The 24,970-nt window shown below is 43.4% G+C and overlaps 1 protein-coding gene, 2 long non-coding RNA genes and 1 pseudogene across 3 annotated transcripts in view; 2 read left to right on the forward strand and 2 right to left on the reverse strand.

Moving 5' to 3' along the window:
- The window catches only part of LOC143367129 (uncharacterized), a 418,577-nt gene that overhangs the window by 14,271 nt on the left and 379,336 nt on the right, over positions 1-24,970 (reverse strand). The window lies entirely within an intron of this gene.
- LOC143366856 (uncharacterized) lies at positions 58-1,166 on the forward strand. The gene is made up of 3 exons (XR_013084835.1): positions 58-752; positions 906-977; positions 1,062-1,166. It is a non-coding gene; the product is annotated as an uncharacterized LOC143366856 (long non-coding RNA).
- On the reverse strand, positions 11,699-12,652 carry LOC143367155 (uncharacterized). The gene is made up of 2 exons (XM_076808739.1): positions 12,428-12,652; positions 11,699-12,335 (listed from the first exon to the last, which is right to left on the reverse strand). Exons 1-2 carry the CDS (start codon positions 12,556-12,558, stop codon positions 11,912-11,914), a joined length of 555 nt encoding a protein of 184 aa, XP_076664854.1. The 5' UTR covers positions 12,559-12,652; the 3' UTR covers positions 11,699-11,911.
- Positions 16,830-17,422, forward strand: LOC143367486 (uncharacterized; annotated as a pseudogene).

A 24,970-nucleotide genomic window follows, 5' to 3' on the forward strand; every position in this document is an offset into this window, starting at 1 on the left:
AGTAAAGAGATTGGAATTATAATATTCAATACGTTTCTTTTAAAAATTCCCCAAAATGTGCCTTATTTTCGAAGCGTCAAACTCTGGAAACCCCAGCGGCAGCCTGTGACGCTCCGATCCCACTACTGCAACCGCTCCCCACTCCGTTGGCGGACTCGCTTGTACCTGAGCGAGCTCGGAGCTCGAGCTCGAATGTGCGCTCGCGTCCGGAATTGAGGGTCCTGTGCATGCCTGTACTATATAATACGTAATATCCACAAAATATATATCCACGGGAAAAAGTGTCAAAAAAAAGAAAAAAAAGAGTATGGAGTTAGGGGAGGGGAGGGGGGGGATTGAACCCTAAACTATCCTCGTGACAATCTGACGCGCTACCGTTGTGTCCACGGAATCTTCTTGGGTGTAGGTTACTATAGATGGTATATATCGGGATTACTGCGTACTTTAAAAACTTTAAATTATAATATCTTGAAAACGAAAGCCCATTCAACAAAAAGCCGAAATGGTATTTTCCTACTACATGCGTATTTAACTGTATGTAAGATCCGGGCCGAATAAATAAGGCTGAAAGCGTAACCAAAAGGCGAGGGTGAAGAAGAATTTGGCCCGATCGCGGCGAGACGTGACCGATGGCACATTTTCTCGGTACAAGGAGGGCTCGCTCTGACCGACGGGCACGTCAAAAAACAAAGCGGGCGACCGGAGCTCACGCATGTCACGGCGTCCGAAAATTCTTCATCATTTCCTTGCATGTAAGTATGCTTCATTATTATTAATTAAGGTGTACGCATAATGAAACGAAAATATTTTCAAGGAATAAGTTATTGTTTCATTACATGTGTAAAATAATAGTCTGCGCAGATTTTTGGTAACCTATTTCTTTATTGAAATATGTATCTTTTTAGTTTCAAGTCCCTTGGAAGGAAATTCATTTCTTCTCGTCAGTAGGAGAAGCACAAGAGGAAATATTATATTTGGTAAGTGACGTTTACATTTATTTATATATAATAATACGTATGATATTAGTTTAGTGCTTATTACAAATATTTCGTTTTTTACAGGTTGGAATATTCAACAAAAAAGTAAAGTACACTCGCTGAGCTGCTTTGCGCCATTTCGAGTATATAAGCTTTACTGGCTGCATCGCGCCGTATCTTATTATAACATTATTCGATAGGCTGCATTGTGCCGTGTCTCGAGTATAACAACTTTCCAAAAAAGTTGGGCGTCTGCCATCGCATAATCGCCACGCTTATATCTATACTATTATATAAAGAGAGAGCCGATTTTTATGTTTGCGCAAAACTCAAGACCTATTGAACCGATCTTCCTGAAATTTTAACACGATATTCCTGGATACTCTAGGACGGATATAGGTTATGTAGCATGTCTAAAAAACGCGTTATTAACATGGAACGAAGAAGCGCCTGGTATGTGTTACGCTGGAGGGAAAATAAATCTCCCAAAGAAGAGAATGTTATCTTTTCCGAAATATTATGAAGAAATTAATCTTTTTTTTTTGAAAATACTTAATTTCCTTAAAAGATATTAATTCTAATAAACATGAATCAGTCACGCTAATATCTCGGGTGAAGCAGAGATGAAAATTCGAGTTAGGCACTGCGAAGGGCAGCCTTCGCCACGGGGTACCAAGCCGCATCTCCTTGACGAGCGTCGCACAGTGGGGCAGATTGGGTTGAAACGCGGCACTAAGTCCTTTTACAAAAAACATCGCCATACTGCATTTTTTTACAGGTAGTTAATTGCACATTTGGGTCATAATGTAGCATGATTGTTTTTCACATTCATTAATTTTTAACGCGACTACACGGTTTTGAAGAGCACAACCTGGAAACTCTTCAGAAATAGTATTGTTATTTATAGTTTTGTTGCTTGTTTAATTGGACTAATTTTTTGTGGGATTAAGTGGTGAGGTATGTATTTGAAGTGTGCCAAATTTGATTTCGATATCTCTGATATTTTTGGAATTATACCTTACTGAATTTCCCAATTTTCATTGTTTATTTTGAACGGGAGTTCAGTGGAGTTCAGTGTTCTTGGTCGCATTGGAAAGGTCTGGGTTAGGCCTTACCTTTATCTTCCAAAAAGATTGGCTGCTACTAGCTGCTACTGGGGTAGTTAGGGGGGGGGGGGGTGGCGAGAAGGGGTCCATGACGCGTTATTTTTGCACAAAAATGCTTTTCCTGTCACTGAAATTCGAAGTAAATGAAGTATTTCCACATGTGAAAGGTGCGGAGCTTTTTCCTATGTACAGAGTGGCCGATATTGTCGGCAATTTGAACATAGCCAGTGGGGAAGTCCTCAGGGAGAAGCTGGTACGTGTCGTAAATGGGAAGGATCAATCGCAACTATTGCTCCGTTTTCTTTCAGACACATGGCCATAAGCATGATATGGCAAAAGGAAATAGTGTTTGTAAATGTTCTATTATAGCAGTATATGGGAGGATTTTTGATCGTTGATTTATAATGCCCTTGCAAAATTCTTTTTGACTGAACCGTTTCGAATAGAAGCGTCTCGAACGTTATTGCAGTATCTACTGGTTGTAGCAAGTAACACATTGAGAACGGACCATCAGAATTCTCATGTTTTCATTATTGTAACTATATGAAGCACAAAAAGAAATAGAAATGTAAATGTGTTTTTTGTGTTTTTTGTCCGAAAATTAAGCAATCTTTATGAATTTTTTTCTATATGAAATTGATAAGCTAGAAAGATGGGGTTTGTTTCAAATGAATGATCACTGATTGAAAGTATTAAAATGAATTCTATTAAACAAAGGCACCACCCCCCCCCCTCGCTATAATCGCTCAAATGTGGTCCCTCGCGGAATGAGTAAAATTGCGATTTCATAAATTCGGCCTTCTATGGTTATCTGAAACATGAAATCAAAGTAAGACATTAAACTTTATTACATTTTGTTTTGTTCACCGAGCCGATTCTTAAATTTCGTATTTAAAACAAAATGGCGGACTGTCAAACTGTAGGTATCGATTTTCGGCACTGGAAGTGTAGGTTTGACAGTCCGCTATTTTGTTTTAAATACGAAATTTAAGAATCGGCTCGGTGAACAAAACAAAATGTAATAAAGTTTAATGTCTTGATTTGTTTTTATGTTCCAGATAACCACAGAAGGCGGAATTTATGGCACCGCAAATGACCAACTATGTGCGATTATAGCGAAGGGAGGGAGGGTGCAATTTTTTTTAATAAAAATTGTTTAAATGCTCTCAAATAGTGATGTTTCATTTGCAACAATCCCCATGTTTCTAACTTTTCAATTTCGTATAGAAAAAATTCATAAAGATTGCTTAATTTTCGGATAAAAAAGTACTATGCCACCATAAATAAACCAATTTCATTAATTTTTCTTTACCAACAGGACCACCAGTATACGTCCTAACTGAGTGAAGTGAACAAATTAACGATAAATGTATGATTTCAGTCAGAAAATGTTTTGTGCCGCGTTTCGACCCGATCTGCCCCACTGTGCGTCGGGCAACTCCTGCCCGAGAGGAATACGATTTACTTTAATTACAGTACATGTGTGTTTTGTAATAAAGTGTTTCTATCATGTCCTGAATTCAACAAGTGGCATTCAGGCATCTACGCTCCTACAATCCACCGGCAATACTCCTCGTGGAGAGACACAGAAAGAAAGGGGGGTATAAACACGAGCTTCGATATCAAAACAAAAGCATGCGTTGACGTATTCCGTGCGAGAGAAGGTGGGCATTGGGGAGGAGGTATTGCTGTGAAGAGGGCCTCTTCAAGAGAGCAGCCGTTTGTGAAGGATGCAAATCCGATTGGTTCTGATACAATCTGCTCCCTATGGTTGAAATTTATTCTAGCAACTTTCACTCCTCCTAACCTAACCAATCCAACTTACATCCCTCCTAAAAGAACCGGCCATCCGAGCGTAGATGCAAGTGCGAAATAAAAGTAACGGTGCGCTTCTCGATACCGCAGATGTACCTACCTAAGTAGCATTTCTGACGGAAAAGAATTGTCCAGCTTTTGGGCCTGCGAACCCTGTCGTAGACTTTTGGCAGGTAGGTATCAGTTTCAACAGGCAATGCCATCCGTGGCGCCAGTAAGACCGACCCCGGTCCTTGCTATTCGAGAGGGTTTTCTCCCCAGTGAAAATCAGTAAATTTTCAAGCGCAATATCTTAAAAACCAGTGGAAATAAAGTGTATACATTAAAGCTTATTGAATTTGTCTTGGAACGCACTATCAACTCAGGTGTTTAAAAAAAATAGTTCCATTTGAAAAACCGAACTTGACCATCGTATCTTTTAAAATAATAATAAAAAAAATCGTCTCGGCTAAAAATTGGCCCTCTCGAACCATTCAATTACATATTTTTTTTAATTTTTTATCTCCAATACTTTAGGAGATATCGCGCTGTCCAGTCTTAGGTGGGACACCCTGTATATATAAATATATATACATATTATTGTACTATATAGTGTTCTAGAAATATAAAATGAAAGTATAATAATTCGTCGTGTCTGTAATTAATAGTATTAATATCTTCACCCTCAGTTTCAATAATATGCAAATTCTGAATAGAGGGGAATGGATAACAGATGACCATATTGAATATTTTCATAAATTGTTACAAGCTCACTCTAATTATAAACCACGCGAGACGTAGAGAGTTCAATTGTCTGATACAATTCAACCAGTTTCTGAAAATCAGGATCACATACAGATTTTGCACCAATGCGAAAATTTTGAAACCGATGCAGGGGACACAGGGTTTGTAGCTTTTATAAATACGATGAAAAAAGGGTTTATATTTACGATTTTCTTAATTCCTTAAAGTTGCATAGTCATCATAAAATTTATCTTGAGAAGTTATACCCTTTTTTAAACAAACATGACGGTGCAATTGACGAAGAATTTATTGAATTTCCACCCCCCCCCCCCCCATAAACATGACTCATGTATGAAAGAAGCTAATTCCCTTTAATTCACGAAAAAAGTTCTCACGCAAAGATTGTGAAATCATCTTTGCTAATTCCAATTGTACCTTTAACTCTTTAATTCACGAAAAACATTAAAAACATTCTCACGCAAAGATTGTGAAATCAACTTTGCTAATTCCAATTGTATTCTCGTTCTCCGTTCGAACACTGATTCCTCTGTCACTTTTTATACTTCACATTCCTTTATTGGCCAGAAATCAATTCAGTGCTCAGATTTTCAGCTTCGGTTTTAAGGAATTAGCGGGCGAGGCCTGTAGTTGACACAAAAACTTTTATAAGAGGGACATCTTCTGTTAAAAATGTCGTATGAAAATCGTTTTACGATGAGAAATAATAAAAACTTGGTAGAGACTAATTTAAACGAATCAAAGTCGGTAATAGATTAATAGCACATTCGCCAACCTGCACTAGTGATATGAAACATTTTGTTTTAAGTCGACTTCATAGTTTTTTCTTACACAACGCCCGCTAATTCCTTAAAACCGAAGCTGAAAATCTGAGCACTGAATTGATTTGTGGCCAATTTCTTTTCAATTTTGCCGTTGCAAAAAAAAGAATATACACATTTTTGGCGCTTTGGGGCCATTTCGTTTGATTAATTTTGTCGTTGCCAATACATTTCCATGCTGATCTACCATCACGTATCATGCATGAATATGAACCGTTCTGAGGATGAGGACCGTTATGAAATACGGCACTTAGTAATTTATATTTTTTATTACATATTGATATTGGTTGTGCAGCAGCGGTAATTTTACAATTAATTTCTTTAATAATGTTGCCATTTTCATCATAAGAGAACAACAACAATTGCATTATAATAATTATTGGCGGAGTAGTAATTTCAATTTTAGTAAATATTGCTCAAAACATTGTTTACACAGTTTTTGCGAACTCGATTTCCAACCAATCGGTAAAGCAATATTAACATAATCTTGTAAAGGTGTACCTTTCATTGACTTTAAACACAATTCTTTAACTGTCAAGGGGAGAATATAATGGCTGGTAGTGGTTGTTTCTTTATGAGAACATTTTCTGCAGTGTACAGACGTAGTCATTTCAAATTGAACTATTTTTTGGAGCCCTTGTAAACTATTGCATAATGCTAAAAAAAATTCAGATGCGTCTTGTTGAATCTTTTGCAAATATTTGCATCCTATGAACCTCCAGCCGCTATCGCGCGAGATCTTCTTTACCATCGTGGCATTTCAAAAATGTTAACAACTAGCAGGTTATGGTTGAATGACAGCCCAGTGACATTTACAAATTATGCTTTCGAGGCGACACCTACTGGCGTCAAGTGGAGTAGGAAAACCTGACGTCATAACTCGTAATCCTAAAAGTATAATTTTTATAACTATTAATTCAGAATAAATCTTATATCTTTTAGACAAATAGCTCGATACATTAAGTAAAACGACATATGGGTTCGAAAAAAAAAATGATTCGCTTAATCATGTAATAACACCGGCGCTATGTCATAAAATAAGATAATTAGCCTAAAATAGCTCCGACGACCTCTCAATTTCGCTATCTTTCGTGTATAGAGATGTAACGTCCCACGCGGATCCGAACCGATAATTACCGACCGCCGGTAAAGTAAACCGATCTTCATTATCGCGAAATCGTCCTACGTTACCATACAAAATTATTTTATACATGAATTATAATTAATTAATGATTCAAACGAATACTAAAGAAACAAATGTTATAGAGATGTTAGGAATAATTTAATGTAAATACTGACAAAAGCGCAAGATAAAATATAATGTATTAAGCGAGTAATAAGCAAAATAATAAATAGCGACTCACTGCGCATGTGCCAGCCATCAAATTTCGGGTATAAAAGGAGGCGCACGATGGCCAGCGCGAGCATTCCAGGGCATTCCAAAGCATTCAGGGCATTTAAGGTTACGATTCGAATACGCTCTCTTAACTGACGAATACTTAAACCTAGAGGCAGCTTAAGTTTCAACCAGTGAGATTCAGCTCGCTCCGGAGACGGTAGCGGCGGATCTCCAGTGTATAAAAGTTACTGGTGCTCCTTTTTGGTCTTTGTATTTTGAAGTTATAGAACCTCGCTTTCACAAAGGCATCGAGCTCGCCCCGGAGACGGTAGCGGCCGATGTTCTTGGTAAAAGCAAGGTCTCGAAGAGCATAAAATAAAAACTCTGTCAAAAGAAACGAGCTCGCTCCGGAGACGCCAGCGGCCGTTCTTACTACAGACATTGCCAAGAGTCATCGAGCTCGCTCCGGAATCGGTAGCGGCCGAACTCTGCAATATATACATATACTTTAATAAATATTCACGTAGCATTAATTAGCATAAATATAAAAAACTATAGAAAACCCAAAAACAGAATATATAATCGTAGACTGTAAGCAATATTAAATAATTGTTATTAGAATAAGTATTGTCAAATAAAGTCATTGTTAAGTTTAAGTCGTGGATTTTAATCCTTAGTTGTAATAACGAACTCCCACCTATCCTATACTCGAGGGGACGCCGCTCTCCTCTCGAGGACCTACTAGCTTCAGTTGTTCTTGGACAGCCGAACGTTACAGGTCGGATATTTTTTGGTGACAGCGGTGGGATAATTTCGTTTAGTAGGATAATTTCGATTAAAGGGAATATTTCTCTTAAAGTGAAACCATTCCAGAAGTGAGCATTTTTTCCAGAAATTTTTTCTTCTCTAAATTCTACAGAGGCTTAAAAAACTTCACAACGCCTGACACACTTGGAAAAGCAATGGCTAACCTAGCAATCAATACAGAAACACAGGAAACTACAGAAACTCCAGAAACTATTTCAGGAGATACAAACACACCAGGAACTTCAAATCCACAAGTTAATATGAATACAGCTACGAATGTATATCCTCACTTACCACACATTAGCTTACGCGATACTGCGGACACACTCCCCTCTTTCGATGGTAGAAATATACCAATACATCAATTTATTAAAAGTTGTCGACACGCACGACACATGGTTAATCCGAATGCAGAGTATGGATTAGTTCAACTCATAAAAAATAAGCTTTTCGGACAAGCTTCTAGAGTAGTTTTGAACGGGGATTATAATTCAATCGATGACCTCATTTCAGTACTAGAATCACGATTTGCACCATTACATACTTCCATACAATTATATGGGGAATTATCAAAAATTGCACAATTACCTAACGAAACAACGGTAGATTATAGCAGTCGTGTATCCAATCTCTTTCTTCAGATTAAACATTGCAATGAGATAGAAGTACCTACACACGTAGTGCAATTTAATATAACCGCAGAACAAAACGCCATTAAAGCCTTTCTAACGGGATTAAAAACTGAAAATTACAATAGAATACATGAACACGCCTTCAGCAGCCTTGATCGCGCTATCAATGTCGCCATTAAAGCAGAAGCAGAATGTAATGAAAACCAGATACGAGCAAGGGAAGCAGCAGGAATAACACAAACTAATCAATGTACAAACTGCCTTGGATACGGCCATATTGCCACCGCCTGCAGCAGTCAAATTTCACGAACCAGTTGGTACCAACAAACCTGTCAACATTGTAATAGGACGGGAGATACGACGCAAGAATGTAGAAGCCGAAACAGAGTCCAAAACAACACATTCTGTGATTTTTGCCGAAGATCAGGTCACATGACGCAAGATTGTACAAGCCGGAGTTACACGAGCAGAGCCCCTCAATCTAACGTATACTGTAATAACTGTCGAAGAACAGGTCACATGACACAAGATTGCAGAAGCCAAAGTTACACGACCACAGCTCCTCAATCCAACACATATTGTGATCATTGTCGACGACCAGGTCACACAATACAGGAATGTAGAAGTAAAAATTATGCAAATCGAATGCAGAAACCAAAAATATTTTGCGAATATTGCAAATTCAGAGGCCATACAGTAGAGCAATGTAGAAAGAAGATGTACTTCGACAGGAAAGGAAGAGAAGAACAACCTCGTATGGTACGTAGGCAGACTATACTCCGATTTAAAACAGAGCAAATTAGGAAACCCCCTAGCATCCTTCTCTCTGATCCAGGATTCAATGGAGAAGAAGCAACGTTAATGATTGATACCGAATCCGATTTGAATGTAATTAAAAGGAGTGCTGTTTCACCCAATATACCAATCTTCACGGACACCTTGTTCGACCTTAATGGTATTACGGACGGCCTACTCAGCACCATAGGATACATCAAGATCAGAACATTAAATATAGAAATCATCATCCGTGTTGTAGAAGATCTCTCTATCAAACAGAATGGAATATTGGGAACAGAATTCTTTCAAACTAACGGCGCAACCATCGACTACATGAAATCAGCGATAACTATTGGAATGGAAACTATTCCATTCGTTGATCCAGAAATGGTCACAATACCAGCCAGAACAAGAAGTCAAATATATGTACGGGTCCTTAACACACGATCTACCACAGGATATATTCCAAGAATTAAAATTCACCGAAATATACATATGGGAAATGCAGTAGTTTCAAATAATAACGGCCTAGCATATCTCTTCGCAATAAACACATCTTCAAAAGACATTAAAATCCCCGTACCATCAGTCGAACTAGAACCTTTCGACGAAGTACCTATAAAAGATGGAACGTCAGACAAATACAGGAAAACTAACAGAACATACCAACTACTACAACAATTACGATTAGAACATTTAAATTCAGAAGAACGAGCCAGCATTGAAGAATTGATTAAAGAACACGCGGATAGATTTTACCTTCCAGGAGAAAAACTAGAAGCAACAAATAAAGCCTATCATAAAATAATAACGGAAAACGACGTTCCTGTTTTTACGAAACAATATAGATACCCTCAAGCATATAAAGAAGAAGTAAAAAGACAAACTAAAGAATTACTTGAAAAAGGAATCATACAGCCCTCATCATCGGCATACAATTCACCCATATGGATTGTACCTAAAAAAGAAGATGCACAAGGCGAAATAAGAGCCAGGATTGGAGTAGACTTCAGGAAATTAAATGAGAAAACAATTGGAGACGCCTACCCCCTACCAAATATAACTGACATATTAGATCAGTTAGGAAGCGCGAAATATTTCTCTGTCTTTGATCTTGCATCTGGCTTTCACCAAATTCCTATGCATCCAGATGATCGACACAAGACAGCTTTCTGTACAATATACGGACACTATGAATTTAATAGAATGCCATTTGGACTTAAGAATGCACCAGCTACCTTCCAAAGACTCATGGATCAAGTCTTGACAGGACTTCAGGGGATAGAACTTTTTGTATATTTAGATGACATCGTGATATATGCCAGCTCACTTAAAGAACATGCAACAAAATTTAAAAGACTAATGAATAGATTAAGAGACGCAAATCTCTACCTTCAACCGGATAAATGTGAATTTTTGAAGAAAGAAGTATCGTACCTAGGACACATAATAGGAGAAGAAGGAGTTAAACCAGACCCAAAGAAAATAATAGCTGTAAAAGAATTCCCAACTCCTACAACAGTCAAGAATATAAAACAGTTCTTAGGACTGAGTGGATATTATAGAAGATTTTTATAAAGGATTTTTCAAGAATTGTAAGACCACTAACAAATCTCACTAAAAAGGATTATCAATTCGAATGGACGTAGGTAGTATAGCTAGGCGGGTTCTAATTCAAATTTGAGTTTCAAGGTCATGATAACCGACCTTGAAATCCAAATTTGAGTTTGAAAATTAGTTTTTTTGCTGGCGGGCGGCGGCGGATGACGTCATAGAGATGGCGGAGTGTGTTTTCTTTTGCTGGCGGGCGGTGGCGGATGCCGTCATAGCGATGGGGCATTGGTGGGGGGTATAGCGCGAGGAGCAGATATCGATACCGAACCGATCTCGAACCGATACACCGAAGTGCATCGAGGAGGAACCGCGGGTGAAGGTGCGCTACTCTGGAGCGTGGTACAGACTGTCGGTAAGGAATGTGCTACTCTGGAGCGTGGTACAGACTGTCGGTAAGGAAGGAAATATTAATTTTATATTAATATAAATGAAAAAACTTCTCGGGGCGACGGGGCTCGAACCCAAGACCTCCGCGGTACGAGTCAGCCGCCTAACCAACTCCCCCAAACGCCGTCTCTGACATTAGTCTTTTCCGAATGGTACATATAGCGAAACCAACGGAGCGTCACATATGTGACACACACACACACGCACCATGAGCCGTTGCCAAACGTCAGCGTATAATAATTTATTTTTATGAGAAATTGTATCAGAATTGTTTCGGACGATGTCGGGAAAGATCGCCGTTTTTCGACACCGCGTCTTCGAGGGAAAGAGACGGAGCATTACTTTAAAGTTAAAATTCTAGGAGGGAAAGAGACACCACTACATAGGGGATAGAATCGCATGCATTCTATAGCTAACAGTATTACAAAGCGTTCCGATTTAACGTCGCTGCGTTTCGCGCGATCTCGCGTAATTCGACTCCTCTGGAGCAGCCGTGCAGGGTGATGTCACTTGGCGGCGCGAATGTAATATGCTACTTTTGGAAACGTCGTACGTGAGAATCATAGAAAGAATTATGCAGCGTCAGCAAATCTTAAAGTTAGGTGACGAGGAGGATGATGGGTGAATGAAATGGAGAAATAATATACGTTTAAGATATATATATATTGTTACAAATATAAAATTAAAAGAATATAATTTAACATTTTTTACTACGAGCATCATCCACAATATGATTGATTGCACATGCTAACAATTCACAATCGATCAATGAATGCTGTTCGAAGTGTTCGCTTTCAGAAATTAATTTTACATAATCTGTTGGCGCGGTAGCGCTACGTAGAACGTCTACGAAAGTGGCATATTTACTGCTTATAGAGTACATATTTTCAGTTAGTCACGTATACATATGTTCAATGCAATGATTGTACGCGAATAGTTTACACATCGTGGCTTCAGTCATATATATGACAACACGATTATCGGTGATTTTAATAAGTTGATCATCATGCATACGCGTGAACTCTAGTCGTAAATGATCAATTATAATGTGAGTTTGGGGCGACGTTGCGTTGCTGCGTAATCGTTGAAGTATGTCCACCTCGTTTTGTAACAGGAGCTTCCACGTAGACATTGAAAAGCTTAACTCGCTGCCTTTATTGTCGGCTATGGCGATCTCGACGTGCCACAAATCCATACCAATGCGAATTCCTATAGTTAGACGTTTATAAGCTGTTGCAGTCAGTGGATAATCACGCCCCAGGATCCGTACGATTGATGGTTTCGATGTTTTCATCGTTTTTAGCGATACGGATCCAGAACTGTAAGAAACAAGTACATGAAATTGATACTTCGGTCGTTTGCGTTTACAGTGAATGAAGTAAATGAAAAGTGTATAGTAACGCGTACATACCTCATATTGAATTGTTGATGATGATGTTGTTGTTGCTGCTGTTGTTGGCATTTATTTGGAAACCCACCATCGTTGCCGGCTGCGCAGGATGAATCGTTTAAGCTGTGTTTGTACATTTTGATGTGCACCATATTTTTTATGGAGTACCGTCTATTCCGTCAAAGTCACTGAAGCTACTGAGCGATTGATGGAATAGCGTCCAAGAGCTCGGCTTAAATAGAGGTGCAATTGCCTCCCCCACCACAGCATTTTATTTTAAAGCTACCAATTCTTCCATAATGTTTTCCAATCTTAACATCGCAGCATATCGCGCGATTGTATGTAATTTGAGCCCCACCTTCAAGGATAAAAGTCTCGACACGTGTTGAATGTAATATAATATCTGTGAAAGCGCCAAATCTTAGAATTATGCGGCGTCAGCAGAAACTGTGTCGGATGATTTTGCGCGCTAATTCGTCATACGCGCGAATCATAGAAAGAATTATGCTATATCGGCAGAAACTGCACAGAACCATGCTGGGACGGATCGTCGTTTTTGCATGCAATGCATTCGAGGGTACGCCAAAAGAGTTAGGCAGAGATACCAAACCATGGTATCAGTCTTAAAAAGCGCACTCTAAACTGTACAAAGTCTCAAATCGTTGCAACGTGTTGCGAGGAACAGACATATTCCATTTACAACCATGGGAGAATTCGCGCAAGTAGAACGTCAATTGTTGGATCAATCTGCGCGATTGATTTCACAGGAAGAATACCTCGCGTGGGAAGAACGGTGCAACGAGTGTATCGAATCGTTGGAAGAACACAGCCGAGTGAAACGCCCGCGATTATCGATCGGTGTTCAGCAATCGCTGGTTGCTCGAATCGCGCAGCTCGAAGGACTAAAATATTCGTTGCGCGGACGTTTCGTGCATGAAGGTGCCGGACATTCGAGCACAGGACTTTTGTGGCGCGAAATAGGCACTGCGTTCGATACCCGCGTATTAACTGGTGCATTGTTAAATTCGAATTATATCGAGCCGCGCAACTTCCTCCAGGATGCGGAGACCATTGTGCTGGAGCATGTACGAGGCGCCTTGAGGAAACATCAGAACCTCAAAGTGAACACTGTGTTCAACGGCGAATTTGTGGCGGGGGACAAGCATGCTTGTAAAAACATCAATACCCGAAACTGCGAACTCTTCGGTACATCCGATCTGCAGGAGTGGTACCAGCGATGCGTCATCGACCCCACCTTGGCATCGTTGGAAGAGTTCCAGGAACGCGACAGCGGATGGGCACTATTACAAATCCTCAATTTGATTGTCAACGTGAATAAGTATAATCCGCTGCGTGCCGGGTGTCACCACAAGTTGCCGCGGGAAATATTGATGAAGAAAGCGACAATTAGCGTGCGATCCGAGGATAACGCCTGCTTCGCGTGGGCAGTGGTCGCAGCTCTCCATCCCGCCGAAAGAAACCCTCATCGGCCAAGTTCATATCCACATTATACAGGGTGTCCCACTAAGGAATGGACAGCGCGATATCTCTTAAAGTATTGTCGATAAAAATATAAAAAAAATAGGGAATTGCATGGTTCGAGGGGGCCCATTTATTAGCGCAAACAAATTTTGTTTTCGATTATTATTTTAAAAGATACGATGGTCAAGTTCGGTTTTTCAAATGGAACTATTTTTTTTGAAGACCTGAGTTCATAGTGCGTTCCAAGACAAATTCAATAAGCTTTAATGTATACACTTTATTTCCACTGGTTTTTAAGATATTGCGCTTGCAAATTTACTGATTTTCACTGCAAGAACCCCTCTGGAATGGCAAAAACCGGGGGCGGTCTTACTGGCCCCACGGGTGGCACTGCCTGTTGAAATGGATACTTACCTGCCAAAGGTCTACGCCAGAAATGGCAAGCCCAAAGGCTGGACAATTCTTTTCCATCAGAAATGCTACTTAGGTAGGTACATCTGCGGTATCGAGAAGCGCATCGTTACTTTTATTTCGCACTTGCTTCTACGCTCGGATGGCCGGTTCTTTTGGGAGGGATGCAAGTTGGATTGGTTCTGATACAATCTGCTCCCTATGGTTGAAATTTAGTCTAGCAACTTTCACTCCTCCTAACCTAACCAATCCAACTTGCATCCCTCCCAAAACAACCGGCCATCCGAGCGTAGAAGCAAGTGCGAAATAAAAGTAACGATGCGCTTCTCGATACCGCAGATGTACCTACCTAAGTAGCATTTCTGACGGAAAAGAATTGTCCAGCCTTTGGGCCTGCCATTTCTGGCGTAGACCTTTGGCAGGTAAGTATCCATTTCAACAGGCAGTGCCACCCGTGGCGCCAGTAAGACCGCCCCCGGTTTTTGCCATTCCAGAGGGGTTTCTTGCAGTGAAAATCAGTAAATTTGCAAGCGCAATATCTTAAAAACCAGTGGAAATAAAGTGTATACATTAAAGCTTATTGAATTTGTCTTGGAACGCACTATCAACTCAGGTCTTCAAAAAAAAATAGTTCCATTTGAAAAACCAAACTTGACCATCGTATCTTTTAAAATAATAATCGAAAACAAAATTCGTTCGCGCTAATAAATGGGCCCCCTCGAACCATGCAATTCCCTATTTTTTTATATTTTTATCGACAATACTTTAAGAGATATCGCGCTGTCCACTCCTTAGTGGGACACCCTGTATGCATTGCTCGTACGATGCATCGTTATCAGCATATCGATATCATCGCGATGTGGATTGCGTTTCTTGGTTCGTGAAAGAGCTGAAAAATTTTGCGGATTTTGCTAAACCCATCCTAGCCAATAATGTTCCCATGGAAAAGTTGTCGAAAGACTAGTGGAGGGCATTTCACAGCGAGAAGCATTGCCACATTTGTGAAAAGCCATTCGAGGCTGATGATAAACGAGTGCGTGATCATTGCCATCTATCCGGACGGTTTAGAGGCCCCGCACATTCGAAGTGCAATTTAAATTATAAAAACGCGTTTTACATCCCAATAGATTTCCATAATTTATCCGGCTATGATTCGCATTTTATTATCGAGGAAATAGCTACCGCTTTCGAAGGCAGCGTTGACGTATTGCCCATAACTAAAGAAAAATGTATTTCATTCACGAAAAATGTCGAAGATACGGCTGAAGAATCAGACTCGCGAAATTGTATTAAATTGCGATTCATCGATTCGTACAAATTTCTAAATACCAGTCTCGACAAATTAGCATCTTTTCTTAGCGCAGATAAATTAAAAATTTTAAGATCCCAATTTGAAACAATATCCATCGAAGATTTCAATTTATTGACGCGAAAGGGTGTATTTCCGTACGAATACCTTGATTACGCGAACAAGCTGCAGGATCCATGCTTACCACCGCATGAATCATTCTACAGTTCGTTAACAGGTGAGACTATATCCGAGAGCGATTACGCGCACGCCGCGACTGTCTGGCAGCGTTTCGGGATTAGAACCTTGGGCGAATACAGCGATTTGTATTTGAAAACAGAAAGTTTTTTCGCGAAAGTTGTATCAAGAGTTACGGATTAGATTCCGCGCATTATTATACTTTACCTGGCTTTACATGGGATGCCATGCTAAAAAATATCAAAATTACGTTCGCTTTGCTCACAGACGTTGATATGGTCATGTTTATCGAACGCGGTATACGTGGCGGTTTAAGCCAATGTTCCGGAAGATACGCACAAGCCAATAACAAGTACATGCCATCTTACGACGCATCGGAACGGTCATCGTACTTGATGTACTTTGACGTGAACAATTTGTACGGATGGGCAATGTGCCAGCCCTTACCATACGCCAAATTTCAATGGGTCGAAGATGTCGCAAATTTTGACGTGTCTTCGATCGCTGTCGATTCGCCCACGGGATACATTCTCGAGATAGATCTGGAATATCCGCAACGTCTGCACGACGCTCACGCCGATCTACCGTTCTGCCCAACGCGTGCCAAACCACCTGGCAGCAGACAGGACAAGCTACTCGCAACATTATACGATAAGCAGCGTTACGTTATCCATTACCGCAACCTGCAGCAGTACACGCATCACGGTCTTCGTATTACAAAGATACACCGCGTGCTTCAATTCGCTCAATCTCCCTGGCTCCGCGATTACATCGAACTCAATACACGGTTTAGAACAAGCGCGACAAACGATTTTGAAAAAAATTTGTACAAATTGATGAACAACGCGGTATTTGGCAAAACTATGGAAAATGTGCGAAATCACGTATATGTAAAACTTTTAACACACTGGGATGGGCGATATGGTGCGGAGCAATGATTGCGAAACCGAATTTCCACAGCAGAAGTGTTTTTTTTCGGAAAATTTAATAGCTGTTGAATTGCGAAAACTCGAGGTGAAATTCAACAAACCGACATACGTGGGTATGTGCATTCTAGACATATAAAAAATTTGTTTGTACGAATTTCATCACGAGTACATGTCTGCACTGCATGGTCAAAAATGTAAAATACTATATACAGACACTGATAGCCTCATCTATCACATTCAATGCGATGATATCTACGAGACCATGAAACACAATATCGATAGATTTGATACAAGCGATTATCCTATCGGCAATACATATGATATGCCGCGCTTAAATAAGAAGGTTCCGGGGCTGATGAAGGACGAAAATAATGGGATGATAATGACTGAATTCGTAGGTCTTAGAGCGAAAATATATGCACTCCGCGTAGATGGCAAAAAAGATACGAAAAAGGCAAAAGGCGTCAAGACAAACGTCATAGCCAGACCGATAACTTTCTACGACTACGCGCAGTGTTTGCAAAAGGAGATCGAAATGGTTCGCAGGCAATCATGCATACATTCGAAATTGCACAAAGTGTAAATCATTTCAGAATCCAAAATCGCTCTAAGTCCATACGACGACAAGCGGTATATCGTACCCGATTCAACTGACACGCTGCCCTGGGGACATTATAGAATACCATTGTAAAATAAAAATTATTGTATTTATTAACTTGTTTGGGATTGGCCACAGCGATGCAGCCAATCGGGCACGTGCACGCTGCCGCGAAGCGCGCGACTTTTAAACGCGCTATTTGATACCGGGTCCGCGGCTGGGGCGATCGCGGCGATAGCCTGGTCGGGCCATCTCGGGGCCGACAATTATACTAATTAGCTATTATCTCCCTCTACTAATTAGCAGCATCGCGCGACACACACGTGTACTTCTCTGATTGGCCATGCATCATCGGCACCCGAATCGGTGGCTCGGCCCGCTCAGTTTCCGCGATCGCTCTCTTGCTTGTGAACCGCGTACCGGTAAACACCGCTGTTTCTCCTAACGCAAAACAAAAGAGCTATCGGTGCTCCGATAATACAAAACAAGTATATCTATATACTTCGCTTCGGCCTCGCGCAATCGCGTATACAATTTTTAGTAAATTAAGTGCTCTACTGTTAACAGTAATATTCCGTTCAATTAGTTATTAAGCACCCTCGTTTATTGTGGCGACATTACAATAACATTAATAGCGCTCTCTTAAATCTATACGTTCCGCCGCGTGAACACAAACTTGCTCACGCGTTAAAAACAAGTGCGTGGTGCCCCTCGTTCTTGTGCGAACATAAGTTGGTCCTTCGAGCCGGATACTCCGGCGATTTCGAGTGCTGTGTGGTGACCGCGTGGTGCGAGAGCTCGTTACGTGCCGCCATTATGAAGGACGCGATCGCGGATCAGGTCAAGCTGTATCATCGGCTCTCGCGTGTGTACGATAATCTGAAAAAGAGAGGTGTCGCTAAAATGACTGAAGGTTCGGTGCAAGCTAGACTGGAAATGCTAACTTCACTCTGGGAACAATTCTCGAAGCAACATGGGGCTATAGAGAAGCAATGCACTGAGGAGTGGGCAAGGCATGATTATTTTACCAAGGATTGCTTCGATCTTGCCGAATTAACCGGAAGCTGGAGCCCGCCAGCATGGCCTCGACTTCCGGCGGTGCTCCTACCGCGGAGACACGATCACGTGCCACTCTGCCCCGCATTTCGCTACCCAGCTTCGATGGACGCTACAGCCAATGGCAGGCGTTCCACGATTCCTTCGTCTCGCTGGTGATCAAGGATCCCACGTTAATGGATGTGGATCGACTACATTATTTAAAGGGCTGTGTAAAAGGTGATGCGAGTACCGCGATACGTAATCATTCCACGACGGACGACAACTTACAATCAGCCTGGGACGCTTTAAAGGAACGATTCCAAAATAAACGCCTCTTGGTGAGTGCACAGCTTACCATTTTAAATGAATTACCCACGGTGAAATGTGAATCGTCGGCGGAGTTGAAACGATTGTTCTACGGAACATGGGACGTGGTTGGCGCTCTAGCCGCAATGAACCGTCCCGTGACTACCACCGACTGGCTGGTCAAAATGACTGTCGACCGACTGGACGAGCAATCGTGCCGCGAGTGGGAGGCGTCTCTCGGCCTATGCACAGATCCACCCTCCTTAGATGCTCTAAGGGTGTTCATCGAAACGCGTATTCATACGGTTGAGGCACTGGAGAATCAACGCAAACGTGATCCTCCTGCCGAAGACAAACAAACAGCTCCCAAGGGGACCGCTACCAAAGGCGTCGCTGCCAAAGGCGCCGCTGTGCATCAAGTCGGCACGACGCCATCGAACTCGAAGGATTGCGGACTCTGTAAGGGATCACATTACTTACTCTTCTGTCCCAAGTTCAAGGTACAGGACGCTGCAACGAAGAAGGCCACGGTTGCGAAATTGCAGCGCTGCTTAAACTGCCTAGGCAGTGTGAAGTGTCCTTAATCTCGGAGCAGCTCGTAAAACGACTTGGGTTGAAGAGGCAGCGCGCTCGCATACCTTTGCTTTTCGCCGGCGGTGCTCCGTCGCAATGCACGCACAAACCACCCGTCGTGCTCGACGGGACGATCTGGCCTCATCTTCAGGGCCTGCAGTGGGCGGAACCACGTCTCGCGAACCAAGATCCCATCGATCTGCTACTCGGTGCTGACGTCTACAACGACTTCATGTTGGAAGGCGTTCGCAAGGGCAAGCCAGGCACTCCACTGGCTCAGGAAACTACTTTTGGCTGGATTCTTACCGGCGGTCTTCGGAATGGTTGTGCTCGCAGCCGCAAGAGCGTGTCAACGGTCCAGTGCTGCTCGATCAACCAAGAACTACCTGGCCTGTTGGAGAAATTCTGGGAGCAGGAAGAAGTCCAGATAACACCCACTCTCTCACCCGGTGACCAAGAGGCGAAGGATCACTTTCAGGCCACTCATCGACGCACGTCCGAAGGTCGTTTTGTGGTGAGACTTCCATTTAAAGTTACTTCAGAGCTGGGACCCTCGAGGCCCGCGGCACTTCGCACATTGAATTCTACGCAGCAGCGTTTTCGTAAGAATCCTGAATATGAACGAGCCTATCAAGACTTTCTACAAGAGTACGAGGATCTCGGTCATATGGTGGCGGCGCGTGCCCCCCCTAAGGGCCGACACTTTTATTTACCACACCATGGTGTCCTAAAGGCTACGAGTACCACTACGAAGCTGCGCGTAGTGTTCAATGGCTCGATGACCACTACCAATGGAAGGTCTCTTAATGACGTCCTGCACACGGGTCCCAACTTGTTACCAACCTTAGCCGACTTGTTGCTAAGGTGGCGTCGTCATCCCATCGTCTTTGTCGCTGACGTCGAAAAGATGTATCGACAAATCATTATACATCCAGACGACCGGGACTATCAGCGGATCCTCTGGCGAAAGGGGAAGGAATTAAAGTTGAGGGAGTATAAACTTTGCACTGTCACCTACGGATTAGGCTGTGCACCCTACCTGGCTCTACGATGCTTGCGGCAGTTGGCCGCGGACGAGGCCGAGTCGTTTCCCTTGGCTTCTAAGACGATGTGCTCAGACGTTTACGTGGACGACATCCTAACGGGCGCAACTTCGGTGGAGGAGGCCTTGACTCTGAAAAAAGAATTATGTAGCTTTCGGCTACATAAGTGGGCGTCGAACTCGCCTGAGTTCATGAGGTCGGTCCACAATGACGTCGCCGCCCTTGCCCGGCACCGGGATACGGACACCCAGCACAGCGTCTTAGGTATCCAGTGGCTTCCGGAGATTGATAATTTCCAGATCAGACTTCTGGAGGGTAGCACGAGTCCAACGACAACGAAGCGGAGCGTCCTAAGCCAGGCGGCGCAAATCTTCGACCCACTGGGCTGGCATGCTCCTGTAACGGTATGGACAAAAATATTCATCCAGACACTCTGGACGCTCACGACCGACTGGGACGAAGCCTTACCTGTGCAATCTGAGGACGCATGGCGCGAGTTTTTGAAGGCACTTCCAGCACTTCGTCAAATCCAGATTCCACGGTGCATGGGCTTGACCTCCACCAACTAATCGGTGGAAGTGCATGGCTTCTCTGACGCCTCGGAGCGAGCATACTCTGCGGTGGCGTATCTGCGTGTTCACGATTCATCAGGTGACATACAGATTCATCTTATTTCAGCCAAGACAAAGGTGGCTCCACTCAAGAAACTGTCGCTACCACGTCTCGAGCTGAGTGGCGCTCATCTACTTACACGGCTGGTGGCGCATCTTCTGTCGACTCTGGCTCTTAGGATCAACGGCGTGCATCTGTGGACTGACGCCCTGGTGGCCTTGGGTTGGATCCAGGCTCCGACCAGTCGGTGGCAAACCTATGTGGCTAACCGAGTAGCAGACATTCAACGCACGCTGCCCCAGGCACATTGGCATCATGTTTCAGGCCAAGATAACCCGGCCGACTGTGCTTCGAGAGGACTAACCCCGGCCGAACTCCCCGAGCACCCACTGTGGTGGTCGGGTCCATCTTGGCTGGCGACGAGCGAAGGGCGACCCGTCACCTTCGAAGAGCCGATAGAAATGCCCCACTCTGAACGAAGGCAAATTCTCCACGTCCAACGCTCCCCAGGAGATGAGGTGAGCCTGTTTTTAAACCGATTTTCGAACTTCCGTCGACTGCTCCGAGTTACCGCCTGGTGCTGTCGATGGCTCCCGGCGTCCAAGGGGAAACGGGCAACTTACCTGACCGCCAGTGAGATACAAGCTGCCCGATCGAGGCTGGTGCGAGGTGTGCAATCTACTGCCTTCGCTTCGGAATTGGACGCTCTCCAAAGTCGCCAACCGCTGCTTAGACGAACTCGCCTGCTTCGATTGAATCCGTTCAAGGATCAGGAGGACAGCACCTTACGCGTTGGCGGGCGGCTGCATTATTCAAGGATCACCTACAATCAACGACACCCTGTGATTCTTCCCGATGAATCACCACTGGCTGCGCTGTGGATCGCCGAGGCGCATCGGCGCTGTTTGCATGGGGGTGTGCAACTCACCCTTTCAACACTTCGCCAACATTGCTGGGTTCTTCGAGGTCGCCACCTGGTGAAATCCTGCATCCATCGGTGCTCCACTTGTGTTCGATGGAGAGGCAGTACCGCGGACCAGCTGATGGGAGTGTTACCTGCACCTCGATTAACCCCTTGTCGCCCGTTCCTGCGCGTGGGCGTAGATTATGCAGGGCCAATTTTTATACGATCCAGTCGAGGGCGCGGCCAGCACGCTCGAAAAGGTTATATCGCTCTGTTTGTGTGTCTAGCTACCAAAGCCGTACATTTGGAGGTGGTGTCGGACGGGACCACGGAAGCCTTTTTAGCTGCTCTGAAACGACTGACCTCTCGCCGTGGCCTCTGCTCCCAGATCTACAGCGACTGCGGTACGGCATTCGTGGGTGCTGCGTGCCCTACTACAAGCAGTCAGTTCCCAAAATAGGCAACTCCTGGACCGTCTGGCTTCTGAGGGTATCGAGTGGAAGTTTAACCCTCCTTCTGTACCTCATTTCGGCGGGATTTGGGAGGCCGCGGTGAAGTCCGTGAAGCACCACCTCCGGAGAGTGCTCGGCGAACATCGATTGACGTATGAGGAGCTGGCCACGCTCCTCGCTGAGATCGAAGCTTGTTTAAATTCTAGACCATTGGTACCGGTGTCAGATGATCCCGATGATCTCGCTGCGCTGACGCCAGGTCATTTCTTGGTCGGTGAGGCAGTTAACGCGATACCCGAACCAAATCTGGAGGAGCTCCCAGACAATCGGCTTTCTCGGTGGCAGCTGGTTCAGAAAATGCAGCAGCACTTCTGGCGCTTGTGGTCGCGGGACTACCTGAACACGTTGCAGACGCGGGGTAAGTGGAGTCGCGTTCGGACGGTGATTCGGGAGGACGATCTGTGCTTAATCAAAAGCGAACTGCAGCCGCCGTCGCGTTGGCCTCTGGCTCGAGTCGTCAAAACTCATCCAGGTCCCGATGGTCTTACACGTGTTCTCACACTGAAAACGGAGACGTCGGAGTTCACTCGTCCGTTACACAAGCTTATCCTGTTACCATTTGCTGCCGCCGCGGAGGTCGATGCTGGGAGCTCTCAAGGTGACAGTGTCGATGGACGAAGACCGACATAACCTGGTCACCTTCGTCAGTATAGTAGTTAGGGTTCGATCTGCGGCACTCTTCTTGCGGAATTAGCTTAATTTTAGTTTCTTCTCTCTTGTTTTAACTGTCTTCAATTTTAATCACGCTTTCATTTAATACCACTTCACTATACAGCGCCGAATTGTCTATTTCGTCAGAATATGACGAGACGGGCGGGAATGTTTGGGATTGGCCACAGCGATGCAGCCAATCGGGCACGTGCACACTGCCGCGAAGCGCGCGACTTTTAAACGCGCTATTTGATACCGGGTCCGCGGCTGGAGCGATCGCGGCGATAGCCTGGTCGGGCCATCTCGGGGCCGACAATTATACTAATTAGCTATTATCTCCCTCTGCTAATTAGCAGCATCGCGCGACACACACGTGTACTTCTCTGATTGGCCATGCATCATCGGCACCCGAATCGGTGGCTCGGCCCGCTCTGTTTCCGCGATCGCTCTCTTGCTTGTGAACCGCGTACCGGTAAACACCGCTGTTTCTCCTAACGCGAAACAAAAGAGCTATCGGTGCTCCGATAATACGAAACAAGTATTTCTATATACTTCGCTTCGGCCTCGCGCAATCGCGTATACAATTTTTAGTAAATTAAGTGCTCTACTGTTAATAGTAATATTCCGTTCAATTAGTTATTAAGCACCCTCGTTTATTGTGGCGACATTACAATAACATTAATCGCGCTCTCTTAAATCTATACGTTCCGCCGCGTGAACACAAACTTGCTCACGCGTTAAAAACAAGTGCGTGGTGCCCCTCGTTCTTGTGCGAACAAACTCGTTCTTATAAATAGCGGAATTATTGCATAAAAATAAAATTCTTTGCACATGTATAGAAATTATTATATTTATTAACTCGTTCTTATAAAATAGTGGAATTATGTAAAATAAAATTGCTCACACATGTATATATATCATTGTATTTTATTGAATCATGTATTATTATTATTATTTTACAGTACATTATTTTTATTTATCCATGAATTGTGTGATTTATCAAACCCCAGCCACTTGACATATACCTTATCCCCCTTTCTACGCAGCACTTTTTCCACTAGATACACATCAGGATCGGTGACGCGTTGCAGCTCGTGTTCATAGAATCCTCCGGCAACGGGTTTTCCACAGGAATCGACGAGCAGATACGTCGCGGGATTAGTTGCCTGTACTTTGGCTATCTCGAACACCTCCGTTGTCCAATTCGGTGTATAACCTTTATCGAAGATGGTTTTAAATTTGCTCACGCGCACAAACTCGCCCAATTCGAATCTCGCTGGAGCAACGATCTTTATGTTGCTGTATACGGTGGCTAGCAGCTTGTCGGCGATCGCAGGGGTAACATCGCAAGGACGCATTCGGATGGTTCTATGTTTTCGCGCGTTATACTCTGCAAGTAGACGCGATAGCGAATCGGTCCATCTATAGGTTCCATTGAGTGTAAACAGTTTCCACATATTGTACTTCAAAGTTCGATTGAAACGTTCTACGACGGAGGCCTTCATCACCGAATACGTCGAATAATGATTAATGTCGTGCTTTTTCAAGAGTTCCTGCACATCGGTGTTGTAAAATTCTTTTCCTTGATCGGTTTGCAAATTTTTCGGATATCGATCTCTAAATATCTTTGCAAACGCTTTAGTCACCTCAGCGCCACTTTTAGTCTTGAGCGGCAACGCCCATGCATACTTGCTCAACACATCGATGACGGTGAATATGTAGTGGTGACCCTGGTTGAATCGCGAGTATGGACGCATTTCTACAATGTCAGCTTGCCACAGATCGTCGTATCCACGTACTATGACGCGCCTCCGAGGAAAATGTCTTCGAGCTGGAGCGTGCAATTCCTCCACAAGATGTAGCTTCTGGTGGCCATGGTTTTCTTCACTCATGGATTCGATAGTGGCTGCATGTTTGATCGCAGATGTATCTTTGCCACGAATGATGCGATAATTATCGTGTATGTGCATTATGTGCTCTCCACAGCCCCAAGGAAATTCTGGACAAGTTCAACCGTCT

Source organism: Andrena cerasifolii, chromosome 3, assembly GCF_050908995.1.
Source record: "Andrena cerasifolii isolate SP2316 chromosome 3, iyAndCera1_principal, whole genome shotgun sequence".
Taxonomy (NCBI): domain Eukaryota; kingdom Metazoa; phylum Arthropoda; class Insecta; order Hymenoptera; family Andrenidae; genus Andrena; species Andrena cerasifolii.